Raw genomic sequence first — 27,059 nt, forward strand, 5'->3', positions numbered from 1 at the left:
GGGCTTTTATTTAAGTGCATGCGACTTGTATTTTCCGCTCAATTTGTCAAAATTTTACGCTTGTATCTATCTTCTCATAATTTTATAGTACGTGTAAACAATGTAGTTTCGTCCGCCATATCAGGTTTGAGATGTTGTGCATAAGGAAGTTTGGTCTCTTCAACACTTTTTGACAATTATATTAATGATTTATCGAGAATTAGGAATTGTTACTTAGCAATTTTTGTAAATGATGTCGCATTCTTATACAGTATAAGGATTCACAAATTGTCACTACACAACTACAAAAGTTCAGGATCCTTTTACAGTGCTGGCTCATCGACTGGCAATGCCCGATTTAGGCCCTATTCAAATGTTCGATTACCTCGTCCCCTTAGTAAATGAGTACAAATACTTAGGGTTAATTTTAGACGCTAAATTACAACAACAATGTAGTTTCGTCCACCATACCAGGTTTGAGATGTTGTGCATAAGGAAGTTTGGTCTCTTCAACACTTTTTGACAATTATATTAATGATTTATCGAGAATTAGGAATTGTTACTTAGCAATTTTTGTAACCGATATCGCATTCTTATACAGTATAAGGATTTGCAAATTGTCACTACACAACTACAAAAGTTCAGGATCTTTTTACAGTGCTGGCTCATCGACTGGAAAATATGTCAGCCCAAATAAATGCAACTGTCTCCTATTTACTACAAAACTGGCAATGTCCGATTTAGGCCCTATTCTAATGTTCGATTACCCCGTTCCCTTAGTAAATAAGTACAAATACTTAGGGTTAATTTTAGGCGCTAAATTAAGTTTTAATAACCATATTAAAATGGCCTCCTGAAAGTTACGATTATGAGAGTTCAATTCAACAGTTTAATTGCTCCATGGAGTAAGCTCTCTAGTAGGCTCAAACTTCTGCTCAACAAAGCAATTTTAAGATCAGTGTTGATGTATGGCTCTCAAATTTCGTAGGGAGGGGCGCTTCCACTCAAAACATTAAGAAGTTGCAAATTTTCCAAAATAAACTTCTGAAGAAGATTGCTAATGCGCCCCGGCACGTCAGAAGGAAAATACTTAATGATGATCTCCGAATTGAATCTGTTTCGGAATTTATTAAAAGAATGTAAATGAAGTTCTTCGAAAAATTACCCCAGATTCGTACTGAGTTACTCCAAATGCCAGGATTTCATCCGGCTATGCCCAGCTCCAGAAAAAGACCTAGGCTGTAATTGACAACGCTTTCATTAATTTTCCGTCTGAGAATTTGCTCTGTTATCAATCTGGGAGATTAAAATCTATCAAAATTATTCCCGTTTCGGCCTTAGATAGCTACGATGAGCTTCACGCGTGAAATTTCTGTATTTTTTTCAGAAATACTTAATCAAAATACTTAAATCAGTCCCCATAGTAAAAGGCATGTGCGATGTAATTCCATTAAAATTCTCTTTTCCCCAAAAATAATCAAAATATTATTTTATATTAATAACAATATCATAAAAATATTAATCTAACAATTTTACCTAATTTCATGGCGTCAGAGCTTTATGCGATTGTCTAAACTAGTTTCAATTAATTTTAATATTTCCCTAATCTTGCAAATTATAATAACTATTCGAAGTTATGATGTAGAGGTGCTCGTAACCACTTTGTCACACAACAAAGCTTCGAAACAACATCATGACGTTGCCGTTCCTTTCGATATTCTTTATCCTCCTTCTAAGTTCATAAGTGAAATTTTAGAACACCTTATATAATCCACAGTATTAATGACTATAGCGAAGTCTTGTGGCAAAGTCTCGGTAACCTAAATGGAATATTTTTTGTCCGAAATCTAATTCTGCTCAAGTTATGCACGATATGTGGGGCTAAATATGACATCCAGATGCTTTCATCGCCATCTAATAACTATTTGAAATTACGAGGCTGGTAATCATAAACCTTGGGAATGTTTCTTAATTGGAGTTCAGTATCATTAAACTAAATTTACCACATTATTGACAGCAGTAGCTACTTTGTTGTAATGACTTAAAAGCATTTCACATATACTACACCAATTAGTTCAAACATATATTACAGAAATATACTGTTACGAAATTTTCGCGGTTCGTTGGATAGTGAAAGTTATATGGTGTGGAGAACGCTCAATCACCAGGTGGCAGTAGAAAATGAAACAACGACGTTTATTTACACGAAGACACACAGGACAGCACAAAGACGACAACTATATACAGCACAGAAGACTATTATCTTCAGCCGAGACGTGCAGCATACACAACAGCATAAACAGCAGCATACAACAGTATACACAGCAGCTCTACTCCGTCGCTGCTCCGCTAGTCCCTGGAAGACAAGTTCTTCACCGTCGCTTCCGACTACTCTTCGACTCCATTGGCCCACGACTCAATTCACCACTGGTTCACAACTCGACTCACCACCGCCCGGCAGCTGAGGGTGCTTCCTTTTATAGGTCTCAGGAGGCGGGGCTAGAAGCCTCTCAACCAATCAGGAACGTTCGAGGCGTATCTCTGTTCCTACTGGGCGGATCGGGAAAATTCTCGATGTTTCGGGTATAATCTATTTTGGCGCCAAAGTCGCCAACCTCGTCGCCAAATGGTCGCCAAGTTTGTTGCCAAGCTCTGGGATCTCCTATGGAACCCACTATGATGGGAAGTCTCATCACAGGTTCGTAACAATACTGTTCTTTTCAGTATCTTGAGGCGACCACTTTTCAACGATTCTATCTTACTAAAGGATGAGACGCTGAAGAATGAGTGCATTTCCGGTATTTTTTGTCATTCTTTGACCTTGATTTCTGCCAAATTAGATACTTTTACTTCAATTATATATATATATATATATATATATATATATATATATATATATATATATATATGCGAGTTTCTTATGGTTTCTGACAGTATCATTTTATTTTAATTGAGTCCGAGAGTAAACTGAGTTTACTTTATTGTGAAATGTAAACATTGCCTCCTTTCATTTTCCCTTTCACTCCTATTTTGACGAATTAAACCAATCCTAACACATACGTAAGAGCGCGGAGGGTTTTAGAATCCGTAGGCAAACAATAATTAATTGTATATTTTTATAGCTGCTTACAATATACGTTTCTAAAATGCAATTATATTTGTATAAATATTCACTTATATTCATTAATTAATGCACATGAAATTTAATATAATCTAAACTTAAAATGCAATTAAAAAAAAATCTTCTAAAAGAGCAATTTCAGCATAAGAATGAGAACTCAGTTATTTATTGTTAGATTCCGGGAGATGTAGTGATATAACAAGGGAAACCAAGACTATGGGTAACATCGATGAAATCATAGGCTTGCTTTACAAGAAATGTGCTATAATGAGGGTAATTTTATCGATATCATAGTTCCTAATTATAAAATTGGAATCAGTTGCCCATTAGAATAGTTATGTGGGTACAAGAATAGTATTAAATAGGACACATTATGATTATTTAATTATTTTCATTGGAAAGAGGATACGATTATAGTTCTGTTTTGTAATGATTTATAAGAAATGATATGAAATTGTATTTCAATTAATATACAATATTTTTGATATATTTTTACTCAATCTTATTTTTATTTAAATGACAATATGACATTTATATATTTTTACAGAACTTTCTAAAATTTAAAACTAACTGAAGATTATCTGAGAAAAGATCAAATGCATTAATTTGTCGAAATTTCCAAACAGTTTTTTTTAAATCACATAAAAATAATTCTGAAATTATTTGTGCATGTTTCCATTTAGCCCTGTTTGCTTTCAAGCAATAAAAAAATTAATAAATTATGGAGTAGAAAAAAAAAATTTAATTTTATGAAGAATTTTAATACTCATTTTTAGAACATGAAATTGTGAATAGCGAAAAAAATTATTAAACTTCATGAAGATTTCATATGATCATCGCAATTACGGTTTAGCATATGCTTGATAAATTCTGATATCTCATTAGAATGACGCCTCCATATTTAAAGCGCAATGATAAACAAACACAATGATGTTGGGCAACATTATATCGTTATCTAAGGAAATAGAAACCTAAACCATTTGATAGCGAGTTCTGATGATAAAAAAGCAGGTGATCAGAACTTTCGAAGGAATGTTTCTTCATATTTATAATGAAAAAATACTAAAAATAAATATTCCTTAGCATATTTCATTTTTAATACGTCTCTTGAAAATTTATCCCAATTTGTGAATAACAGTTTTTAACATGGTTATTAAATATACTTTATTACAATGGATGAATATTCCATACTCAAAATCCTTTAACAAGGAATTAATAAATAAAACAGTTATCTTTCTTTGTGAAAGATGAAATTTAGATATTTTTTAATGTTAGAATGCAAGTTGATGAACCTAACATTTTATCTGAAGATGGCTGACCAAAACTAAAGCATCTGATCTTATAAACTGGTAAAAAAAAAATGGTTTAGAAAAAATAATTGTGGTTTAGAAAAATCTGAATTTAGAAACTGTGAAGTTCAGCAGATATATGGGATAACTTTGACTATATTCAGAAATGATATGTAAATGATATATTTTAACATTAGTAATTCTTAGAATAGAATATAAATAGTCTAAAATTTATAGGAAAATATTTAGCATGTTTTTCTTTCGCAAATAACCAAATAATTTCTTTCTTCAAACTTTACTATTAATATACTATCTTTTTTGCCCTTTATATTTGGATCTCACAATGGAATGAAAAATTTTTCACAAAATTATAAGTCTGGTTAAAAGGTTAACTGAAATGATTTTTAAAATTTAAATCAGAGTAAACAAATTAATTCCATTTTTAAAGGGGCTGTTTCGTTATTTGATAATAAAATTTATTGTCAGTAATTTGTTACATTTGATTAAGAAAAATAGAAATTATTATAGGAAAATAGAATAAAAAGAATTTACTTCTCTGTTCGATTTTTTTTTCATGCTGGCATTACTCTCAATATGCAAAGAATCTTAAAAAGAAAGTATGTTAAGCTCTTTTCATAATTTCTTTTGACAGGCATATCTAATTCCTACGAAATAGTTACCATCTGTAAGTATTTGGGTTGCCCAGATAAAAAGTGGACACTTGCGATTGTGTCAGAATTTGCAGCTATCGCAGCGTCACCGAAAAGGGATATAAAAGGCGGTAGAAGGTGTGGAGTGCATACTGCTTACAATAGTTAAAGCTGTTCGAAATTGATCGAAAGTAAAGTCGTGTTATACATGGATGAGTCCAGATCGGAACACGGTTGTAAAGTTTCTGATTCTTCGATTGCGTGGACCACTTTTAAAAAAGTTAAAAAAAATCATCACATTTAAAAAATGAACACAAACACCCACGTATTTGCAAGTATGCTCAAAAATCAGAAAATTTCTTTTTATCAACGCAATATTAAACAAAACAACTGCTATAAACTGAAAGAATGAATCAAAATCTGAGGACAGAAGCAATATAACAATACATTTTTATATATATTTCTTGAAATTTAGACTGTTTCGATTTTTTTTAATTGCATCAACTCATTTTGTGCAAAGAAAAAAATTGTTGGCAGAGATTAAAATAAAAAGTTTTGTTTAGTATCATAAAAATAGCCGAACTAAGAAAAGAAAAGCATCGATTAAAGAAACATGTTTAACTACATATGGATAGCAGTTTATCTCCCTTTCAAGTTTTTTGGTGCTTCGATGCGAGCTTTAATCACAACTCGAGTGTAAAAATACATTTTGAATAAAAACTAAATTTAATTTAACAACAACATTTCGATTAAACCAGCTATTTGGAAGAAACAGCATTTGAAGCAAAATAAAATTTCCTTCTAAATCAACGTAAAGCCATTATGGCCTACGCGGGTAAGAAAATCCCTTTTTTAAAGAATGACCCACTAACGCGAGTCCAAAGTCTAAAGGACGTCCGCGTGGCGCCGGATTCTCTAACATCTATAAATGACTTTTAAACCAACCGCCTTGTCGGAATTCATTTTATTGACTACCCTTCAATTTATCAAATTGTAAAACCTGTAGAAGGAAAGAACTACGTTGAAATACGTCCAAATTATTCTTCGAGTGGTATATTCCCTACTTAATTATCTGTGCAAGCCGAACTTCATTCGTTACCGGCCACATGTCGAAATGCTCGCAACAATGATCTTGAACACGGCCAGGGGTTACGTCGAAATGCGTCAGAATACTGCTGTAATCTGACAAAACTACGGAAAGCAATCAAAAGCAAATGGCCAGGCCTTCTCACACAAGTGATCCTTCTTCGTGACAATGGCCTCCCACACGTCTACTACGAAACCCAGACAACTTTAAAAATTATTTTGGAAAGTGTTGGAAGACCCGTCATACAGTCCGGATTTATCTCCCAGCGACTTCTACATCTTTGGGCCAAAGACAGCCTTACAGGGGACGCATTTCCATTCGGACCACGAAGGGAAGGAAGTTGTGCAGAATTTCCTCAAGAATCAACACCATCTTTCTACAGCAGAGTCATAGACCTGCTATATAAATGATGAGATCTGCGTTACAACATCATGGCAATTTCTTTATATTTCCAATAAAAGTATTCTTTTCATTCAATTTGTCCATTATTTATTTAGGCAACCCTTATCAATGCCTTGCTCACCCTTCTTATGTGTGCTTATATTGCTTAGAAAAAGAACAGAAGCATTTCTGGGTAATGTATGTTCAATAGCTGAATATTAAATACATTATAATTTGAAACTTTAAATTGTTGGGTCAATTTACTAAAAAAGATGAAGCGTTCTGGTCTATAATATATTTTTTTACACCAAAATAAGAAAAGTATTGAAATTGGAAAATTCGCATATTATAAATTTGAACTTCAGTTTGTTGAGGTAAATTGATTGTAAAGATGAAACATTCTGGGATACAGCAAATCTTTTACACCAAATTACCAAGAATATTGAAATAGCAGCGGTAAGGGACACATGTTACTGCCTAATCACGATAAAATGATAGAGACATCAGATTGTAGTCACTTCTGCATTTTGGATTACTGTAAAAAGTGTTGAATATTGTAATAATACAAAATTGGAATGAATTTATTGAGTTTATATTTTAAAATTTACTGCATAGGCCTTTCAATGAAATTCTAGATTGTTTTCATTACTATATTGAAGTTCCTTTTTATAGAAAAAGGCATTACCTCTCGTAAGAAGCAGCACAGTAAGTGATTATAATAATTTAACAGACGAAATTACCATAACCCAAGTAGCACGACCGTCGCGAAATATTGTACAATATTATGTTATATTATATGATATTAATATCAATATTACACAATAGTGCAGTATTTTGAATATGTATCCGTGTAATACAATATTGTGCAGTATTTCTATGCTACTAGGGAGTAAAGTTTATTAACTTAGGAGGCGAATTTCACATGATAAGGTTAATACATTTAACAGACAAAATTAACATGATAACGTTTATTCCCTTAATATACGAATTTTACATGATAATGTTTATAGTCTTAGTAGACGAATTTTTCATCTTAAATTTTCATAGATTTAAATGACAAAATTACAATGTTAATGTTAAAAAACTTAGCAGATCAATTTCACATGGAAATATTTATAGATTTAGCAGAAGAATTTAATAGTTATAGGTTTAACAAATGAATTTAATGATAATGTTTGTATTCTTAAAGGATAAATTTAACATGATAATATTTGTAAGCCATTCTATTTGTGCATTGTAACTTGCATGTTGAAATCACGCGAAATATTTTACAAATCAGATCATTGAGCATAACACTTCTAGATGTTGTAAGCAAATGCTTATAAGCAAATAAGGTTTAATTAAAGGCGATAAAAAGGCGCATTAAGAAAATGCTTTTGAAGATTCTAATTAATATTTTAATTCAAAATTATGCAAAATGTTATTGTTTCTCTTCAGTGTTTTCAGAGCCAATTATGGCTCAAAAAAGCATTTTTTCACCACTTTAAAATTCTAATCATTAACTATTCATTGAAATACCTTTTATTTCTATGCATTTTTTTCTCTCTAGCTTTAGTAATTAAAAATATTTTTAAGTATATTTTATAGCACTGCTTTTTATTATTTAAGCAACTGTGTTCATATACATGTGCGTTGCAATTTTATTAAATACATTTTGTTTGCACATTATTCTTTCCATAATTAAGAAAGGATATTGTGTCATAATAATAATAATATCTGCATCCTGGCCCAGGGGTAGAACTTCTTCCCCATGATCTGGGCGTCCCGGGCTCGAGTCTTGGTCCAGTCATGTTCGTTCTTTATCCTGTGTTCTATCTGTGAGGTGTGTGAAAGAACCCCCATGTATAAAGGGGTTGTGCAAGTGAGTGCCATCTTCATATGAGCTAGAAGTCTGACTTCTGCCCTTGGGGGGCTTAGGGGCCTTTACCTTCAGAAGCTATTGCACAAACTCGGTTTAAATTGCTGGCTTAGTCAGTGGGATTGTCTATATAAGAACAACATATTTCGGGTGAACAACAACATAATAATAATAACAAAAACGAAACAAAGATAGATTGAATGAAGTCTAAAATATATCGTGTTATCATATTTGACGATAGATATTTTAAATTTTTGTACTTAATTCTAAATAGCAACAACATTTTTCATATTGTCACTAAATACTCTTAAACGAAAATATCAAGAAAGGTATTATTTAAAAAAAAATTGATGCGTAAACCATGCGACTTATCATTTAAAGAATAAATTTCTGATAAACTCGAGTCACAGAATGCGTAGAGATAAGATTAAGCATCGGGTGAATATAAAAGGTCCATGTAAAAATAAACTGGTTATTAAACAATTCCATCAGCACAGGTAAGACTGAATAATGTTTTCTTCTTAACATTTAAATCGCTTTTGTGATTAAAGAGAAATCGCTTTTAAGATTAATAGTTTCAATTTGATTTGTCTTACAATATTATCAATATATAACATCTTTGTGCTGCTGAGAATAATTTAACATTTAATACATTTACATATTTAAAATTTCATGAAAATATTTTCATAAGTTTGTCATAATAGCATCACGTGATAAATGTTAACAAAAGTGTCAAATTGAAATCAGTCGAAGTGGTGTTCTCGAAACTTTGTGGCATACTCTTTGATAAAAGTGTTTACTCATCTTTCCCTGTATAAAAATGATTCTGTTTTTTTTAAATATTTTCTTAATAACGCTTATCAGTATTTTGTGCTGCACAGAATAATGAAGAAACAGAGTATACATTTTAGATGCTTCTTTGCCAACTGATAGATATCAAATTTGATACAATACTACATTTAAATATTTTGATACAGTTGAATTTGCTGACTATTAAAATACTAATATTAAAATCTCTGACTATTAAAATCTCTTTATATATTTCTTATAAGAGAAAATGAAAATTAGAAGAATTTCTTGAAATTTAATAAGTAATGACAATACTGAAATTAGACGGAGATATGAAATAGAAAAGAAATAAAGATCATGTTATGTTTTCCATGCAAACAGCGATTCTGATTCTGATAGAGATTCTGATTGTGTTTGCCATTTTAAATATGCAATCGTGATATTAACAATCAATAACCAAAGCATAAATATCTTCTATTTCTGTAAAACAAAAAGTCATATGCAATGTCTTATGATTGACTTTATATTAAGACACTCATTAGTGATGACATTTATGATGCATACCCATTGTACGCCCCATTTAATTATGAAATATATGTGAAGATACTTTAAATGGAAAATTAGAAAAAGAAAAGAAAAGCGTTGAAGTTGTAAGCAAAATATAACAAGAGAATATCACTTTTCATTTAACTGAAATTATTGGAAGAATGAACAAAACGAATGGTTAAAAAAACAACAACATTTTATATATATATATATATATATATATATATATATATATATATATATATATATATATATATATATATATATATATATATATATATATATATATTGAACATTTATAAATCCTCCGTGCATCACAAAGTATCACACGGGGCTTACAGAAGTAAGTATGTAACACATTTCATAAAGTAAAAAAAGAAAATTTAACAGCAATGAAGGATTATAGATGTCAACAATAAATTTACAGAAATTTTCAAAAGCATTTCTGGTGGAAGTAAGTTGGTGAAAATCTGGAGGCCAATTTAGATTAATGTCCTTGAGAGTCAATCTTAGGATCTATCTTTCTTTGACAAACTTGGAACCTAGAAGGAGCACATGTTCAACATCTTTCTCGCCACCAATATTACAATCGCAGGAAGGTGACGGAAACAAATTAAATTTGCACAAATAACTTTTAAAGTTATCATGACCAGTGAGAAATTGGGTTATTTTGTAATTAATATAAAAATGATGGCATGAAAATCTCTTATTAATGGATGGAAAAAATTTCTTTGTTAAGCTCCCTTTATTTGAAAGGAGATATTCTTGATTCCAAGACTCCACCATTTTTTCTCTCGTAATCTTCTTGTAAAAGGATTTAGGAATATTAACGTCAATGTCAATTTTGCGCTTAGTGGCAGCTTTTGCAAGCCAATTGATCCGCTCATTTCTATAAATGCCCGTATGTCCACGAACAAATGCAAAAACTATTGAGATATTTTTATCTTTCAGGCTTTTAATTTGCTTTTGGATTTCGACTATTATGTTGTTAGACGAAGAAATACACTTCAGAGAATCCAAGGATGAAAGAGAATCGGACAAATAAGATAGTCTAAGATTACACTATTTTGTTCAGCGATCCATTTGATAGCAAAGTTTAAACATAAGAGTTCAGCTACAAAAACTGTGCATTCATCACGAATTCTGAATTGAAAGTGCTCGGATTGAATACCACTTCTGAAAACAACAAATGCGAAACCAACTCTGCCATCCATTTTACTGCCATCAGTAAAGCAAATAACAGGGAAAACATCATTGGTTTTATCACTAAATTGATAGAGGTTCTCTCTAAGGAATGAGGGAGAAAAGGAGACAGAATATAATCATAATTAGAGATGTAAGAAGCAGAGAGATTTTCCTTATAGGCAATATTATGAAGAATAACAATATCAATAGGAGGGAAGTCAGAAATTGCATAAACAGACTCGTAACTTATGGTACGATATCCGCATATGACTCGCAAAAGACTATATATGACCCTAATCCAAACACTACATTTGGATTAGCAAAACTACCACCAATGAATTGTAAAAGAGCAACTTTCTCATACTGAAAACATCTTTAATATTAAAAATTATTCCTATAATTATTTTATTAAAATTTAATTTTAAATTATTTTATTTTTAATTTATATTTAAATAAATAAAAGGTATTATTAAAATTTAGTTCTTCAAAAGAACAAGTAGAAAAATTTTATTAAAAGTAATAATTTTATAATAGATATTACAGAAAATTATTTTATTATGTTTATGACCATTTGGTTTAAAAATTTGGACGACACGAAATTTATTGATTGCTAATAATTTTTTAAATGCATTTATATATTTTTTAAATTCCAGACCATAAAATCCCATAGTTCAATTTATGTTTACATTATGGATGATTCTAAAAAATCTAAAATTTTCACCTTCGGTCAACTAGAAAAGCCTGAAGATTCTGCCTCGGAAGAATCTCTTTCTGATTCTTCGGATGATGATTCAATTTCGAAAAATGAAGGTATGTTTTGAACTGTAAATATATATAAAAAATGAAAAAAATTAAATAAATAATTTAAAAATTTAAAAATCGATTACATTAAATAATTAGTTTTCTTCGCAATTATTTATCATGTTTATCCATTATTGGAATGAGAGTAATATAATACTACTTTGTAGTGAAAAAAAAGTCTTTTTTGTATTTTTCATATGAAAAAAGATCAATACAGTTTCCATATTTCATTTAATCATTAATGATGTTTAAAAGAATTTTTAATTAACCATCATTTTATGCAATAATGAAGTTATGAGGATGGTATTTTTATTGATTATTTCTTTTGAAGAATAATTTAAAAATTTAAATTTTGTAAAAATTTCTTTTAAAATAAAGAATGAATATATATATATATATATATATATATATATATATATATATATATATATATATATATATATATATATATATATATATATATATATATATATATATATATTATTTTCTTGTAATTTTCATGCAAATGTTCTGGCTGTAAATTTAATTTTATTTACTAGTAAAATATTAGGAACCAAGCAATGGTCTATAAAAATCTATTTTAGAAATTTCTAATCATTTGCTAATGAAATTGAATACAGCCCAGTAATTTTAAATCGATTCTCACAATACTGAAATTATAGTAGCTAAGAGATTATAGTTAAAATACTGCATTCATAATATAATTTTGTGTATTTCTAACAAATTATAGAAATAAGGGATCATATTTATTTATAAATAAGTCGGTAATAGAGATTTAATTTTTTTATTTATTGAAACATAATTAAATACATTTTCATTCAAGAGAATATAACAGAAAAACTTGTCTTGTCTAATAACATCTTTATTGAAATTATTGTTTTGAACAAGTTTTGTGACGTAACGAATGTGAATCAATAACAATTCTCATAATAAAAAAATTGTTATTACCATCAGATTCTGACTTTTAGCACATTATCCAGTTAGTCAAAATTAAACGAATTAAGTAAAAAAAAAGCGACTTTCTTTAGTAAATTAAATCTCTATCATTCGGTTAATGTCTGAATTACTCTTGAATTTATTGGTAGAAATGAATTTCAATTTCAAGATCTAGGTTTAAAAAACTTTTGTAAATTAAGCTACTCGATCATTCTGTCTGAATTATTTTTGAATTTATTGATAAAAATGAATTTCAATTTCAAGATCTAGGTTTAAGAATGAAATACGTATTTATCAAAAAGCCATATTCATTAAAAATTTTATTACAAAATGCTTCTTTTCTATTATCATATGTAAATGCATATTTATTATAATTTATGTATATTTTTCAAATATATTTTAAAGAATAATATATCTAACGGAATTTTTTATCAAATGATAATTTAAACGGAAAATGAATATTATAATGAAAATAATAACAAAATTCATGAATTTTTAATGTGTATTTATCAAAAAGCATATAAATTGAAAATTTTATTACATAATGCTTCTTTTCTATTACAGGTGGAGCCACTTCTTCAAAAACAAATGAAAGCGATCTAGATCTTGTGAAACAAATGCAAAAGCTTACCAACAAAATGCTACTCGATTCTTCTTCTACCTCAGATTCCAACGATTTCTTTAAAAGGAGGATGATGGATTATAATGGTAATATTGAAAACAATTTATTTTTCTCTTTGATGTATTTATTTTTACTCCACGAAAAGAATCTGGTAATGCTATAAGAATAATTGAATTAAAGATAAATTAAAGCAAAAATAACATTATGTTATTAATTAAAGAAAAATTAAATCAAAACTGCCATTATATTGATTTTCTTAATAATTCAATTATAAATATTTGATTTCTAAAGATTTATTTAAAGATTTTTCAAACAGGTAAGTTTTTACAAATGTTGAAGTTAAAAGTAATGATATTGTAAGTGTGGTTTAATAGCATTATATACAGCCTCATCATAGCAATAATATATATTTTTTTATTTATTAATTAAAATCTATATATTTAAATATATATAGTATAACTTATTCTATTAGCTCAAAATGCCTAACAACATTGTGGAGATATCGTACAGTAATAGGGCATCTAGAAACCGTTTGGATTTGTTTCTAGATATTAATGATTTGTAAAAGCATGGAATATATAGTTAAAGTTCATTTATTTGTATTAAGTAGAGCCTTTAATGCTTATAAGAAAAAATATCAGTTCATATAATCAGTGCAAAAAAGAAAATATGTTATACATGTGAATGATGAGATGATAACGAATTGACTGAAGAAATTTCCGCTTGCAATATTACTTTTTCCAGAAAGTAAAAAATACATTTAAACAATTATCCAGATCTGTTAATCACTTTTTGAATTTAAAAATACTATTTTCAGCTGCAAGAATTTTTTTTTAAATTTTGAAAATGGTTTATAAATACTTCTTAATGATGTCATAAAGAAGTCAAATCAGCTATAACAAAAGTGGTTATTTGTGACGTGTTCTAAAAGGGTTTTCTTACAAATGAATCCCTTATACGTTCCAAATTAGCTGACTCTCAATGGGTACATAATTAATTAACAACATGTGTTTATCATCATACATGATTTTGTTCCTGAACATAAATGTTCAAACCACAGATCACAACAGCCTACTTAAACGTCAAAGTTTGCTGAAACTATAAACATCAAAATAAATAAAATTAAATTAAAACTTATGATAGCAGGGATTCAAAAATAAAACTATTTAATTATTTATGATATAAGTCGTATATTTTTTCCCACTTTAACGACATTCTTTTGGAACAAGCATTGAGTATACTTAACAAATAGTCAAATCTGAAAATATTCAATCTAATTATAGCAATCGCATTGTAATAATATAATTTTTGAATTAAATTTAATAATATATGTATAAGAATTATAATAAAAAAAGCATATCAAAAATAAATGGCTCCTATTTTGATATTTTCCCGTAGATGATATGATTCACTGTTTTTGAGGATATTTGAACTCCAAGGCATTTTTTTTTTTTTTTACTATGGGATTCATAAGAACATTTTATGTAAAAGTTAATATAAGAAAACTGTTTTTCATAATGCATGTGGCTAATTTATAATGTTGATGAACATATTATTTTGAGTATGGAATCTTATGTCTAGTAATGCCTAAGTGATCATTGTCAAGATTTTTCCCAGATAGTTGATAATTTAACAAACTGTTAATCATTGTTTCGTTATTCATTCTAAAATTACACCAACGTGATTTGGAAAAATCAAACTGAATAGTTAATTAAACTGAAAATACAATGAATTTTTTTTTTTGTATTTGCGAATAAGGATGATTCATAGTCGAAATTTTCATTACTTTGCTGATTTCCTTCACATAATTTTCTCTTTTTTTTGCTTCCTTCTTATTATTCGTTCTACAAGACACACCTTTCTAGAGGTACCATCGTTTTTCCTGCTAACAATATCTCATTTCTGATTGCCACAGATTAATAAATAAAAGTTGCAATAGTAAATATTATGCACATCAGTAGATTGTTTTAAGAAATAAAAAAAATATTATCTGCAATACATTTTAGATGCAAATATATAATAACGTTAAAAGCTAAGATTTCTTGCAATGGGAACTTTTTTGTCTATAAAGTCCCGGAACACTCGCATCAAGACTAATTATTAATATTGGATTGAAACAAAAATTGATTCCTTAACAGAAAAAAAATGTAATGCAAAATACAAAATAATAATAACAATAATAATAAACGTTGAAAGAAAATATCAGCAATCCATTTTAATATCGACCACGTAAGCACATATATAAAGTAATAAAAATTCAGACCTCAGCTCATTGACCTTTGCTATTTGTTCCTATTAGTTTATTCCGCTTATTTGTTGATAATTCTGTAAATTTAAATATAAAAAAAAACTATATATCTCGTTTGCTAAATGTCAAGGAAAAGTTGGAATTTAGCATCCGTTAATGACGCAGAAAAAGGCGAGGAGGCTTTTAACTCCCTGTGCAGACAGAGATGAACGATTATATATTTTTCTAATTATACAGGAATATACTTTATTCATGCTCAAAATATTCATTTCATCAAATATAGTGATTTACTTTGATTCAATTTCTGTCTGTTTTCATCGTGATTGTTTTAAGCAAATCATGCATGTTAATGCACAGCATATGAGTGGACCAAGCAATTGCGTAATCATTGTAAAAGTCAAAATTAATCTATAAACGTCTGGTAGAATAATAAAGTGCTTTCTGTATTTTGAAAGAGACTGTTTGTCTCTCAAAATTTAATTTTTGAGGATACCCCCCGTTGTCTAAATTTGTGTTATGATAAATCCCTAAACAATTAATCTATTTCCTAACCAACCCTTATATATATTTATATTTATGTTTTTATTCTAATGTAGTTTATGTTTAAGCTAAATTGATTTGTAATCAAGTAAAAACAAGCAAAATTTGTCATACTTGCAATGAGGAAGTGCTGAAGTTCTTACTTTTCAAACAGCCGAAACGATGGAGATCATTTTTTCTGATTTTCACCAAAAGTTTCTTTTAAAAAGCTTATTATATCAATATCTGACCCTAATTTCAAAGCTGAATTCTGAAATAGCAAGTACTAGAGCACTAGAGAGTGAACAAAAGAACAGTACTTACAAATTAAACTAATGTGATGAAAATCTTACAACAATTATTCAGAATTTTTTTATTAAAGTACTACGACCTGAACGAATGAAAGAAAACAAGAATTGCTTTTTGTAGGATCGAATACAGATGAAACACAATCACGATCTAGAAACGGGATTTACTCAGCGAGGCGTAACCTATTCGGACAAGATCAAAGACTGAGAGGCAACTGGACTTTTAGGTGCGATATTAAAGAAACAAATTCGGACGGTTTGACTGAAGGAGACTTAATATGGATAGCAGTGAATGAGCTATTTGAGAAAGAGGCTGAAGTATTCACCATCAGACCTGAGAAATTTTCTTCGAGATCTGGTTTTCTATGTATCAATATCTACACTCCTGATTACAGAGATGAAAAATTTATTTTGAAGACTGCTAATATAATAAGAAGGCATGTTTACTTCCCGTATGTGATGTATTATTATAAATCAAGTGGAAAATCTACCAGTATTTATATGCATACACCAAATGGAGAGTTTTACAGAAAAACTGATGACAATAGATGGACACTTATTGATTGGGAGTGATATCTTATACTGTCTGCGATATATTAGATACTTTTTATTTAATTATTTGATTATTGAGTTATTTGATATCATAAACGAATACTATGATGATACTGCTAGGAATTGAAGTTCTGATTACTTTTTATTGAAAACAATGACTTTTTACTTTGTACTCCAAACATGAACCATTATTGTTTATATAAAATGATAGGTTTTAATAGATATCGAATGGTGATTTTAATGAAATTCATTCAAATATTTTTACAGTCAATAATAAAATAATATTTTATGTAGTTTCTGTATTTTTTTGGTCATTTATTATGTATGCCATTATATTTGGTATTTATATTCAAAGTACCCCTATTAAGTGCTATCTACAGTGGTAATAACCATATATAAGAAAAGTATGGAATTTTGGATGATTGAATAAAAGAATGAAGAAAACATGCAAGAAATAAAAAAAATATATTTCTAAATATGGTCCCCAGATGGCGTTTGACAAAAATAGAGCGAAAGGTTTTCGACATTATGCATCAATTGTTATAAAACCAATAAACATTCGCCGGAAATTTGTTACAATGAATATTACTAGCCTAAATGCTTGAAGTTTAGTCTACTTCCATTTCTTCTTTCTATCTGAAGAGAAATTGTTTCTGCTAAATCTACAGAAATGAATTTGTTTCCCTTTCAAGATGAATAAACCTGAATTATTTTTTAAATTTTCATTTTTATTACCATTTTCTTTAGAAATGACTTGGTCATTTCAATATCCCTTCAAAATTCTATATTTCTACTGAAATATTGATGTGGTATATTTATATAATAGCAATTTCAATAACAGATCACATGAACACTGGTCATCTGAATTTTCATCAGTTTTCTGATGAACATTACCAGGTCAGCGTCTAAATGTCACTGTTATTGGCCAGTGTACTGAAATTAATTTATCAGTCAATGATTTTTTTGTTGTCTTTATTAAAACTATTGCTTCAAGTCAAAACTTTTTTTTCATGTGTTCTATTGGATCCCAAGACAATATACCCAATGATACGCTCCTGTTTGAAAATTCGTCCTTTTTTTCTAATTATGTTTCCATACCTTTTTTTACATTATTTAGACGGCTCACACTTTATGATGAACAATTATAGCTGCAGGTAGTTCTGAATACGGAACATTAACCATGCTTGAATTGGATGGCTGGTGCTATTCAGATGCTGACTCTACTGATATTGAGAGTTTCAGAATTAATAAACGCTTAATATAAAATTATCATTTGTGATTTATGTAAAAATAAACAATCTACAATTTGTAATTTGTAATTTAGATTGCAATGGATTATAGTCAGTTATTAAATAGATAAGGTAATTAGTTTTTGAGAAATGTGCAATGGTTTGAGAAGGCATGGCCATTTAGAAGTAGCATATGGCTTATCTTCCACTATTACGAGCATAATTAATTTTCTTTTGTATTTGTAATTTGCTAATCTTTGAAGAATTTCATCATACATCTTCAATCAATTTGTCAAGAAGATTCTTCAAACATCATAAACATCATTAAAAACATAAAGATAAATAAATTATTCTCACAGTCATTAGTCATTACACTTATATCCAATCCAATTTGATTTTACAGTAAACTATTTCTATATTTAAAAAAATTATGACAATCGTAAATCTTGACATCGATGAGTTATCATGAGATAAAATAAGAATTCAATGTATTACAAATATTGTACCAAATCTTAATCAATCAAGGTAAGTATATAAAAGGAAAGTGAAAATTTCGGTCTCTATAACCTGCACAGAAAAAAAGTATGAAAATTTTAGTTTATTTCTGTGTTTATTATGCTGCGAGAAAATATTAATCTGCTTCATATTTCATCTACTTAGACAGAAGCTTTACAAATGATGATTACACGAGACTTCCATCTGAAATAACTGATAAGGAGTATATTTATATGCCTCCCATTTCTGAAGAAATCGATGACGATGAAGACATGAACATCCGTGGCAAATGGATGATATTTCCACATGGAGATCTGCAGAAACTAGACAGATTCTGGTTAGCCTTGATACCGCTATATAAAAATGGAACACTGACTCGATTAAAATGCTCTACAGCAATGGGAACAGATCTTGGTGTCATCAATTGCTACACAGCTGACAGTGAAAATCTGGCAGATGTCAGGAATGCTGCTGATGCCATAAGAGAATGTGTAGATTACGATACACTTATGTATTATAAGACAAACGAAGCATCTGCTCGTGGTTTATATGCCCGGTGTGGAAGTCAGAATATTTCTAAGTATATGCATACTGTTAACGGTTGTTTATATAAAAAAGATAGATTTGATCGATGGAAACTAGTGTCTATGTAATCATCAAAGAATTATTTGCTTTACATAGAAAATTAATATGATATTTTTGCTTTTTTGTATGTAAAATAAATAATTCAAGGATTGATTTAACTCTTATATATACTTAAAATAAAAAAAAAATGTCTCCTAAAATCAAAAAAATTTGGTATATCATTACATAGTTATGTTGTGGAATAATATTAAACAAATGAAAGAATATTGGTTCTTAAATTGTAATTCAAATCATTCTAAATAATTTCTTACATAAGTGCATGGCTGACATTGCATAGGTCATATAATAAGCTCATAGGAAGTGATACGTGTGATGATTAAAATATGATGATTTCCATCATAAGCACTGAAGCAGCTTTCAAGTATTGTATGAATTTTTGTAGTTTAAATTTAGGCTAAACACATCTGATATGAAAAAATAGCATAAAAAGGATTTAAAAAAAATTCTTACTGTAGTACAGTTTTGTCTTATATATTCTTCATTAAAAATAATTAAATTGAATATTAAAAATATCTTTCTCAGAATAAGGTTTCATAAATTTCTTCGTCACTTAAAAAGCAGAAGTGCTTATTTGTTTAAATTCGCGTTCTTCCCCATTCTTTAATAATGTCATGTACAAAATTTCAGAATTTTATCATAAAAATCTCAAAGATATGTTAAAATAAAATTGGTGAAAGGTCAATCACAAATTAAAATGTAAATGATTACAGCTTCAGTGCAGATGACACGACGCAGGAATGCATCATAAGGAAATAAAATATGCTTCATATCTTTTGTATGTAATTTCTTTATGTAATTCCTTATGTATTATTATTTCCTTATGTAATTTTTGCTTTATGTAATCATTCCTTTAAGTTATTATTTCTGCGAATTTTTAATTGTTTTGAACCAATAAATAACAAAATTATTATTTATTTATTCAATCATTACTTTCTTTGTTAATTTGTGTACGACCTCTAAAACACGAACAACCGACATGATTTTTCCTGGTTGCGAACTCATATCCAGGCATCGAAAAGTGGTTTAAGTCAGCATTTATGTAGTTTCATATCTTTGAGACTTTTTGTGATAAATTGCTGAAATTTTGTACATGACCTTATTAAAGGATACGGCATATTTTACACACAGGGAACTTTTTTTTGTACGGAGTCCGTATAAAAATTTAAATTTTATATTTTTTGAAGTTTAATCTCCTGAAAATTTTAATCGATTTCATAACATTTTACATCTTTTTTTATACAACTTTGTAATTTACAGTATATGTCTATGATCATTATTAAAGGAATAAAAGCCGTGGTCAAAGTTTTTGAGACACCCTGTATATATATATATATATATATATATATATATATATATATATATATATATATATATATATATATATAGAGAGAGAGAGAGAGAGAGAGATAGATAGATAGATATATTTTAACGTTTAGCGAAATTAGGAAATTTGAAATACGAGAACAATAAGTCAAAATAAAAAATCTAAAATCTTTTCTGTTAAATTCATGGATTAATCGGATATTATTAATATTAATCGCGTTTGGTATTAATAACAATCCGTCATTATTAATAATATATTATAATGCTCAATTGCATAAATCGTATAAATATTGTTATGGAAAAATTATTCCGTTAAAATTGACGGATTCGCTTTTAGTGAGTATATGATGGACACAGTCAATAGACCTCAATAACAAATAATGTAGTTTATTAACACGTATACACAGACAAGACGTACACAAGCAACACACCGCAATACTTAAAACAAACATAAGGCCGCAGGTTGTTGTGACATATGGCACTTCACAAGCCCGCTGACAGTTATCTGCCAGGAATTTAATTCGGGCGAGCTTCTCTTGTTTTTTCAGTAGCGCCAGCTAGGGCTAAGAGAATGATTTACCTACTTCATGCGTCACATACGCTTGCATAACCCTTTTTTACAGAGGGGGGCACATTCACACACCTCACAGATAGAACAAAGAAGAGGAACAATCATGCCCGAACCGGGACTCGAACCCAGAATGTCCAGATCATGGGGAAGACGTACGACCCCTATGCCATGCCGCAGGCTAGCAGTTTCAACAACATACCAGTCAATAGTAACAAAAAATGCACTTTATCAACACGAATACACATATAAGACGTACACAAGCAACACACAGCAGACTGCAGGTTGTAATCGGTAGTAGACAACCTCAACAGCACACCAGTCAATAGACCTCAATAACAAATAATGCAGTTTATTAACCCTAATACTCATACAAGACGTACATAAGCAACACACAGCAACACTTACTACAAATAACAGAACGCAGGTTGTAATCGGTCGTAAACAACCTCAACAGCACACAAAACGGTCAGAAAGAACTCAATGGGAAGAGAGAGTTATTCACTAAGGTCGTTTCAAACGCCTTCTATCCTTCACTGCTTCCCAGATTTAACTTTACCGAACTGCCGTCTCACTATTATACGACTACTGCTCAACACACGAAATTACTGCTGCTTCAATACTTGTCTTCAAGACTCAGCTCAAGGCTCAGTCTGCTAATCGATTGAGCTCTACTCAACGTTTGCGCTTCGTTGGATTGATCCAACTAATTCGTCGTTGACTCACTATAAGATTGACTCCTACTTGGTCTGAAAGTCTTTTATAGCTTCTAGATTAAGGTATAGAAGATTCTCGAACAATTAAGTATAACTCGCCTCCTAGTCATCTAAAATTCCTGAAATTCCAGTATCATCCATTTTGTCATCAAAGGATCGCCAAGTCCGGGGGTCATTGATCTGGCATCCAATCAGCATCTAATAGAGCAGACCATAAAACTGTCTTTCCTACGATAGAATTAACTGTGCTGGGAAGCAATATTACAAATTCGTAACAATATTTTTACGGGTTGTTAATAATGATCACAGATTAATCGCTTTAACTTTAATATATATATTTAATAGAGAAAAGTGATAACGAATAGAGATTAAAGCTGTCTCTTGTAAAGTTTTAGTAAACTGGGAAATAAGTGCTTTTTTTTGAGGGATTCGAGAGGAAGATGATAAACACTTTCCAATATTTTCTTTTTTATGTATACATAGTATGCAAACAGAAATAATAGTAGAAAGAAAATCGCTCTCTAGATTTTGTCGTATTCCACGCTTCAGAATCCCTGAAACTGGAAAAGACATTTTCGGAATTACGTGTGTATGCCTGTGAACACGATAAATTAAAAAAAGTTTTACTCTGAATAGATGAGATTCAGTGTACGGTCTTGACTATAAAATTGTAAATTTCCATCAAATTTGCAATGAAATTCTTTTAAAAGAAATATCCTGATGCCTTTTGATGATAATTAGGCGTGTGCCAAAAGTGGCGTTACACCAGTAAAAAGTTCATAATTAAAATAGTAAAAATAGAATTTAAATAGCTATCAAAGGACTGGCTATTAAAAAAAACCCTTTCATATGTATGCGTATTAGAAGTTAAAGAAATTAAAGGCTGCCAAAGAAAAAACAAACAAACCAAAAATAAAGAGGTGGACAGTAAATAAATAAATAAATAAGGTCTAAATGGTTCAAGCAGAAGAGCCTACAAAATATTCCACAATAAAAGTATAGTTTAAACATAATTATTAAATAATAAAATTTACCGAAAAATAGGCAGTTTAATTTTGAAAACAGAAAAATAAAAGTTAAAACAAAGAAAATTTAAGGCAAACAGAAAAATATAAATAAATAAATGACAAAATAAAAAATAATAATCAGGAAATATAAATATATACATTGGCTCAGTCTAAGGTAGAGTTCATGATCACGAACCAAAGGCTAGTTAAAGAGTTTCTTTTTGCATTCTTTTCTTATACTCACAAGATACCGTCCACTTTTAACAGTTCTTTACTTACTCTGTGAAAGGCTCAAGAAATAGTAGAGTCAAATTTAAAGTTTGCGACTGTTTGAAAAAGAATTAACATTGTTATTCCATTTGGAAAGTCCTACTTTCATTGTGATACAGGAAACCCAAGATAGTTTGAGCTTTTACAGTCAATTTTTTATTTGATAGAATTGGGGAAATATTTTGTTGAGGTTTAATAAATTTTCTCAAATCATGAAGAATAGTGCAAGGGAAAATGTAATGTGGAGTCTCATCACAATCATTACCATAACTACAGTTTCTCAAGATGAATCTTTTAAGATAATGCGGGAAAAATCCATGCTTTGTAGTTAATTGGGCTAAATATTTATTGTCAATATATCTATTTCTCTTTACCTAAGAAAAGATACTTAAAGGAATTATGTTTTCCCACTACTGTCTGTCCACGACAAGAACACTGCTAGACAATCGTCTATGTTTACGGCGGGCGTTATAGAAACAGGTTACTGTAGGAAGAGTTCATTTCGCAGAGGTAGAAATTCATTCAAGTTTCTTACGTTGGCACATTTAGCGCCAAATTGGCGATATTTGGTATTACTGCATTTAATTCTTGAAAACAAATTTAAAAAATAATTCACTAAGCTGAAAATTATTTGCATACTTGGAATATTGAAAATATCTGACATTCCTGTCATATGTATGTAAAGAACAAAACAAATCAAATAAAAAAAATTGTATGTACATTAATCGTCTTCATTTCATTTGTTTTAAATTTATATAAGTTATTAATATCAAATTCTCCGCAGCAAAAGCGGGGTCTGTCTAATTTAACATAAAAACCATAACATAATTAATCGTAATTATTTCATAATTTTTATAAAAAGTTGCTTTTATTCTGTTATAAAGTAAAATATTCATTGTTAAATATGCTTGAAACCTTTCAAAATTTATATTTATTTATTTTTCTGATGTATATACTATTTCCCGAAACACAAAATTAACGATTACCATACTATCAATTTTCAGATTAAAAAAAAAATAAATCAAACTTTGATTTGTAACTTATTTTCAATATGCACAAGTTTTTTACAGCGTAATTAATTTTCACAAAGTTTATATGTAAAATTATTCTGAATTTGAAGATAATTCAAGTGTTCATTCATGCACGTGCCAGATGTCCCGGACTGAAAGGAACCCAACTAAATAAGCCCAACATCGCTTTACATTATTCTACGAAAAAGGCGGTAAAAGTTTGCTTTTGTTTCCAGATTACCACTTATTCATTTCCCCCGGCTTGAAAAAGAAATACAATTATTTCAAAGAAAAATTTTTCTCACGAACTGTCAATTCAAATAATAGAGTGATAAATGAGCTTCTCCTTTCAATTTATATCAGTAGTCATGAGCTCGAAGCAATAAAGATTCAAATTCCTGCATGCATTTTAACATTTCGGGGTTTAGAATTCTTCACTCCCAATGTTCTTCACATTTCTATTTAAAACCCATCAATGCCGTTTGAGAATACTTATCTGCTACCGTTTTATTATCACAATCAGTGCACCTGAGTAGAAAGGAATCTCGTTAAATACTTTAATCCTTCCAACTCACATTAACGTGCATACATTTTTAGATTCTTGGAATCATAGTTAAGAAGGAAAGCTATTGAAACACTAGGGAGGTGAGAAAACAAGCCTGAATAAATGACTATTTTTCTTTATTTTATAGAAAAAAAAAGTAATGCGCTATCTATAATATAATATTTTTTTTCATGCCATTATGTAGCTGAATAATATTTCGCAATAAAAATTTAGTAGAATTACTTCTTAACAATTGCATATACTCATTCAATTCTAGAAAAGAAATTAAATAGTTTTAACCTCTAAATATTTTCATATAGCATAATAGAATCACTATTTTTAATTTCAAAGCAATTCTTTTTTCTTTTAAAACTGTAAATACAATTTCTCATAATTATTATTTAACACTAAGAACAAAAGGTTAAAACAAAGGGTTTTTTTTCCTTCTTGTCTTTTTATCTTGACAATGTTTGTGATAGGAGATAATTGAATTAATTATACCTGTAGATTTAAGGAAATTATTCAATAATTTCGATGAAAATTTAATACTGAATTGTAAAATATACTTATTTAAAAAATAATGAAATTCAAAGTTCCCTGCAAGAACTCTTTTTTTAATAAATTTTCAATGCACTTTTCAAATAAAAAATTCAAAATCAATAATCAATTAATTTTACTTATACAAGCAGCTGAGTATGATTTGCTTTAAAAGTTTCAATCGTTCATTTTTTTATAAATATCTGAAATGGATTTCTATATTTTCCAGTTCCATATATCGATCAATTCAAAAGGTGATTTTATTTATGTTAAAAAGTTAAATTCTAATTTACGACAATTATTTTATTAAATTTCAGTTTATAGCATTAAATAAAAGTTTTTGATCCAGAAAAAGCTATAAAAGTATATATATGTAATGATATTTTAAACTCTAATTTCAATTTAATTAATTTGCAAGGTTTTATCTTAATTTAGCCCATAGTAACGTGCTTGTGATTTTAAAGTCTCTCCTTTCTTAAATCGAAAAAAGCATTTTAAAGGATGTCAAAATTTAAGGGACAAAAAAAATATTAAATAATGAAATGCAGTTAATATTAACCAAAGAAAAGATTTATAAAATATAAAAGAAGTAAGCTAAGCGAATATAAAGATACGTACAACTGCGATTAAAGCGAGAAGACGAATGAGCAACAGGTTTTCTTTTATCGCTTCACATTGACGCCAAGAAAAAGAATACCCCCCAGACTTCTGTCCGATTCCACCCATTCAAAATGGATCGTCCCTGCCGGAATCTGTTTCTATAACGCCCGCCGTAAACATAGACGATTGTCTACCAGTGTTCTTGTCGTGGACAGACAGTACTTGATTATAAGTTGACACGTTTTCTACATAATGAGGAGAATTTGACGATAAAATTTGGTAAGCACAGACACATCAACACACACACACACACACACACACACACACACACACACACACACACACACACACACACACACACACACACACACACACACACACACACACACACACACACACACACACACACACACACACACACTACACACACACACACACACACACACATTAATCAGTTATGTTGAAAGATCCTGAATGAATACCCGTTATTAGTAATTCTTCGGTATTGATGATGTTGAAGGAGATTAATTGAATGTGACAAGTTTGGGGAGTATTAATTTCCATATATTTTTCAGTATATCATCATTTTTTTATACTTAATAATAGATTGCGATAGCTAAGAGTCATAGAAAGGCCAAAAAACCAGATCCTATCGCAGTTTTTAGGAAACAGAAATCGCAGAAAAAAATGAAATAGGAAGGAGTTTGAATGCTGACTGAAGTGAGAGTTCAACTTCTCACTAATAAATTGAACTATCAGTCCATATTCATTTTAAACCTAGCTAGTTTCTATTTCTTAGTTATTTTTTCCTGTTGTCTCACAATATTCAATTATTTTATTTTATAAATATTCATTTCCCAATATATCCAGAGAAAATGATTACAAATTACTCCAAATGGAAGAAATTAAATAGTTATAATAGTTTATATGCTCTATAAAATAAAATATAATAAAAATACAGCAAAAAAAATCATTGGAGTTACTGAGAACAGTCTGAAAATAAATTTCTAGGAAATGTGCGGTAATTTCTTATCTTTTTAAATAGTCTCTAAAATCAATTCATTTCTTTGATCAGAAGCCTAATAAGACACTCTGATTTACCCCATAGTCTCTAGGGGTAATTACGAAAGCTTTAGTAACTAAACCTGGTTTATAAATAAATTAATCTGGAAAAAAAGGCATTGTTTAAGGAATTCTCCAGAAACATTCATATGAATTATAAGATATTTCCCATCTCATACGGT

General features: G+C 29.4%; 1 protein-coding gene across 2 annotated transcripts in view; it reads left to right on the top strand.

Moving 5' to 3' along the window:
* Positions 1–20,154, top strand: part of LOC129980404 (uncharacterized) — a 443,593-nt gene extending 423,439 nt beyond the window's left edge. Inside the window, exons 2-4 of one of the 2 annotated variants that reach the window (XM_056090797.1) lie at positions 11,545–11,695; positions 13,187–13,330; positions 18,761–20,154. In XM_056090797.1, coding sequence (XP_055946772.1) covers positions 11,575–11,695; positions 13,187–13,330; positions 18,761–19,248 — 753 coding nt within the window. In that variant the 5' untranslated portion in view covers positions 11,545–11,574 and the 3' untranslated portion in view covers positions 19,249–20,154. Of the gene's footprint in view, positions 1–11,544; positions 11,696–13,186; positions 13,331–16,440; positions 17,165–18,760 lie in introns of those variants that run through there. The other variant, XM_056090798.1, reaches the window with a different exon arrangement.
* Positions 20,155–27,059: the final 6,905 nt, after the last annotated feature.

This window comes from Argiope bruennichi, chromosome 1, assembly GCF_947563725.1.
Source record: "Argiope bruennichi chromosome 1, qqArgBrue1.1, whole genome shotgun sequence".
In the NCBI taxonomy this organism is placed as follows: Eukaryota; Metazoa; Arthropoda; class Arachnida; order Araneae; family Araneidae; genus Argiope; species Argiope bruennichi.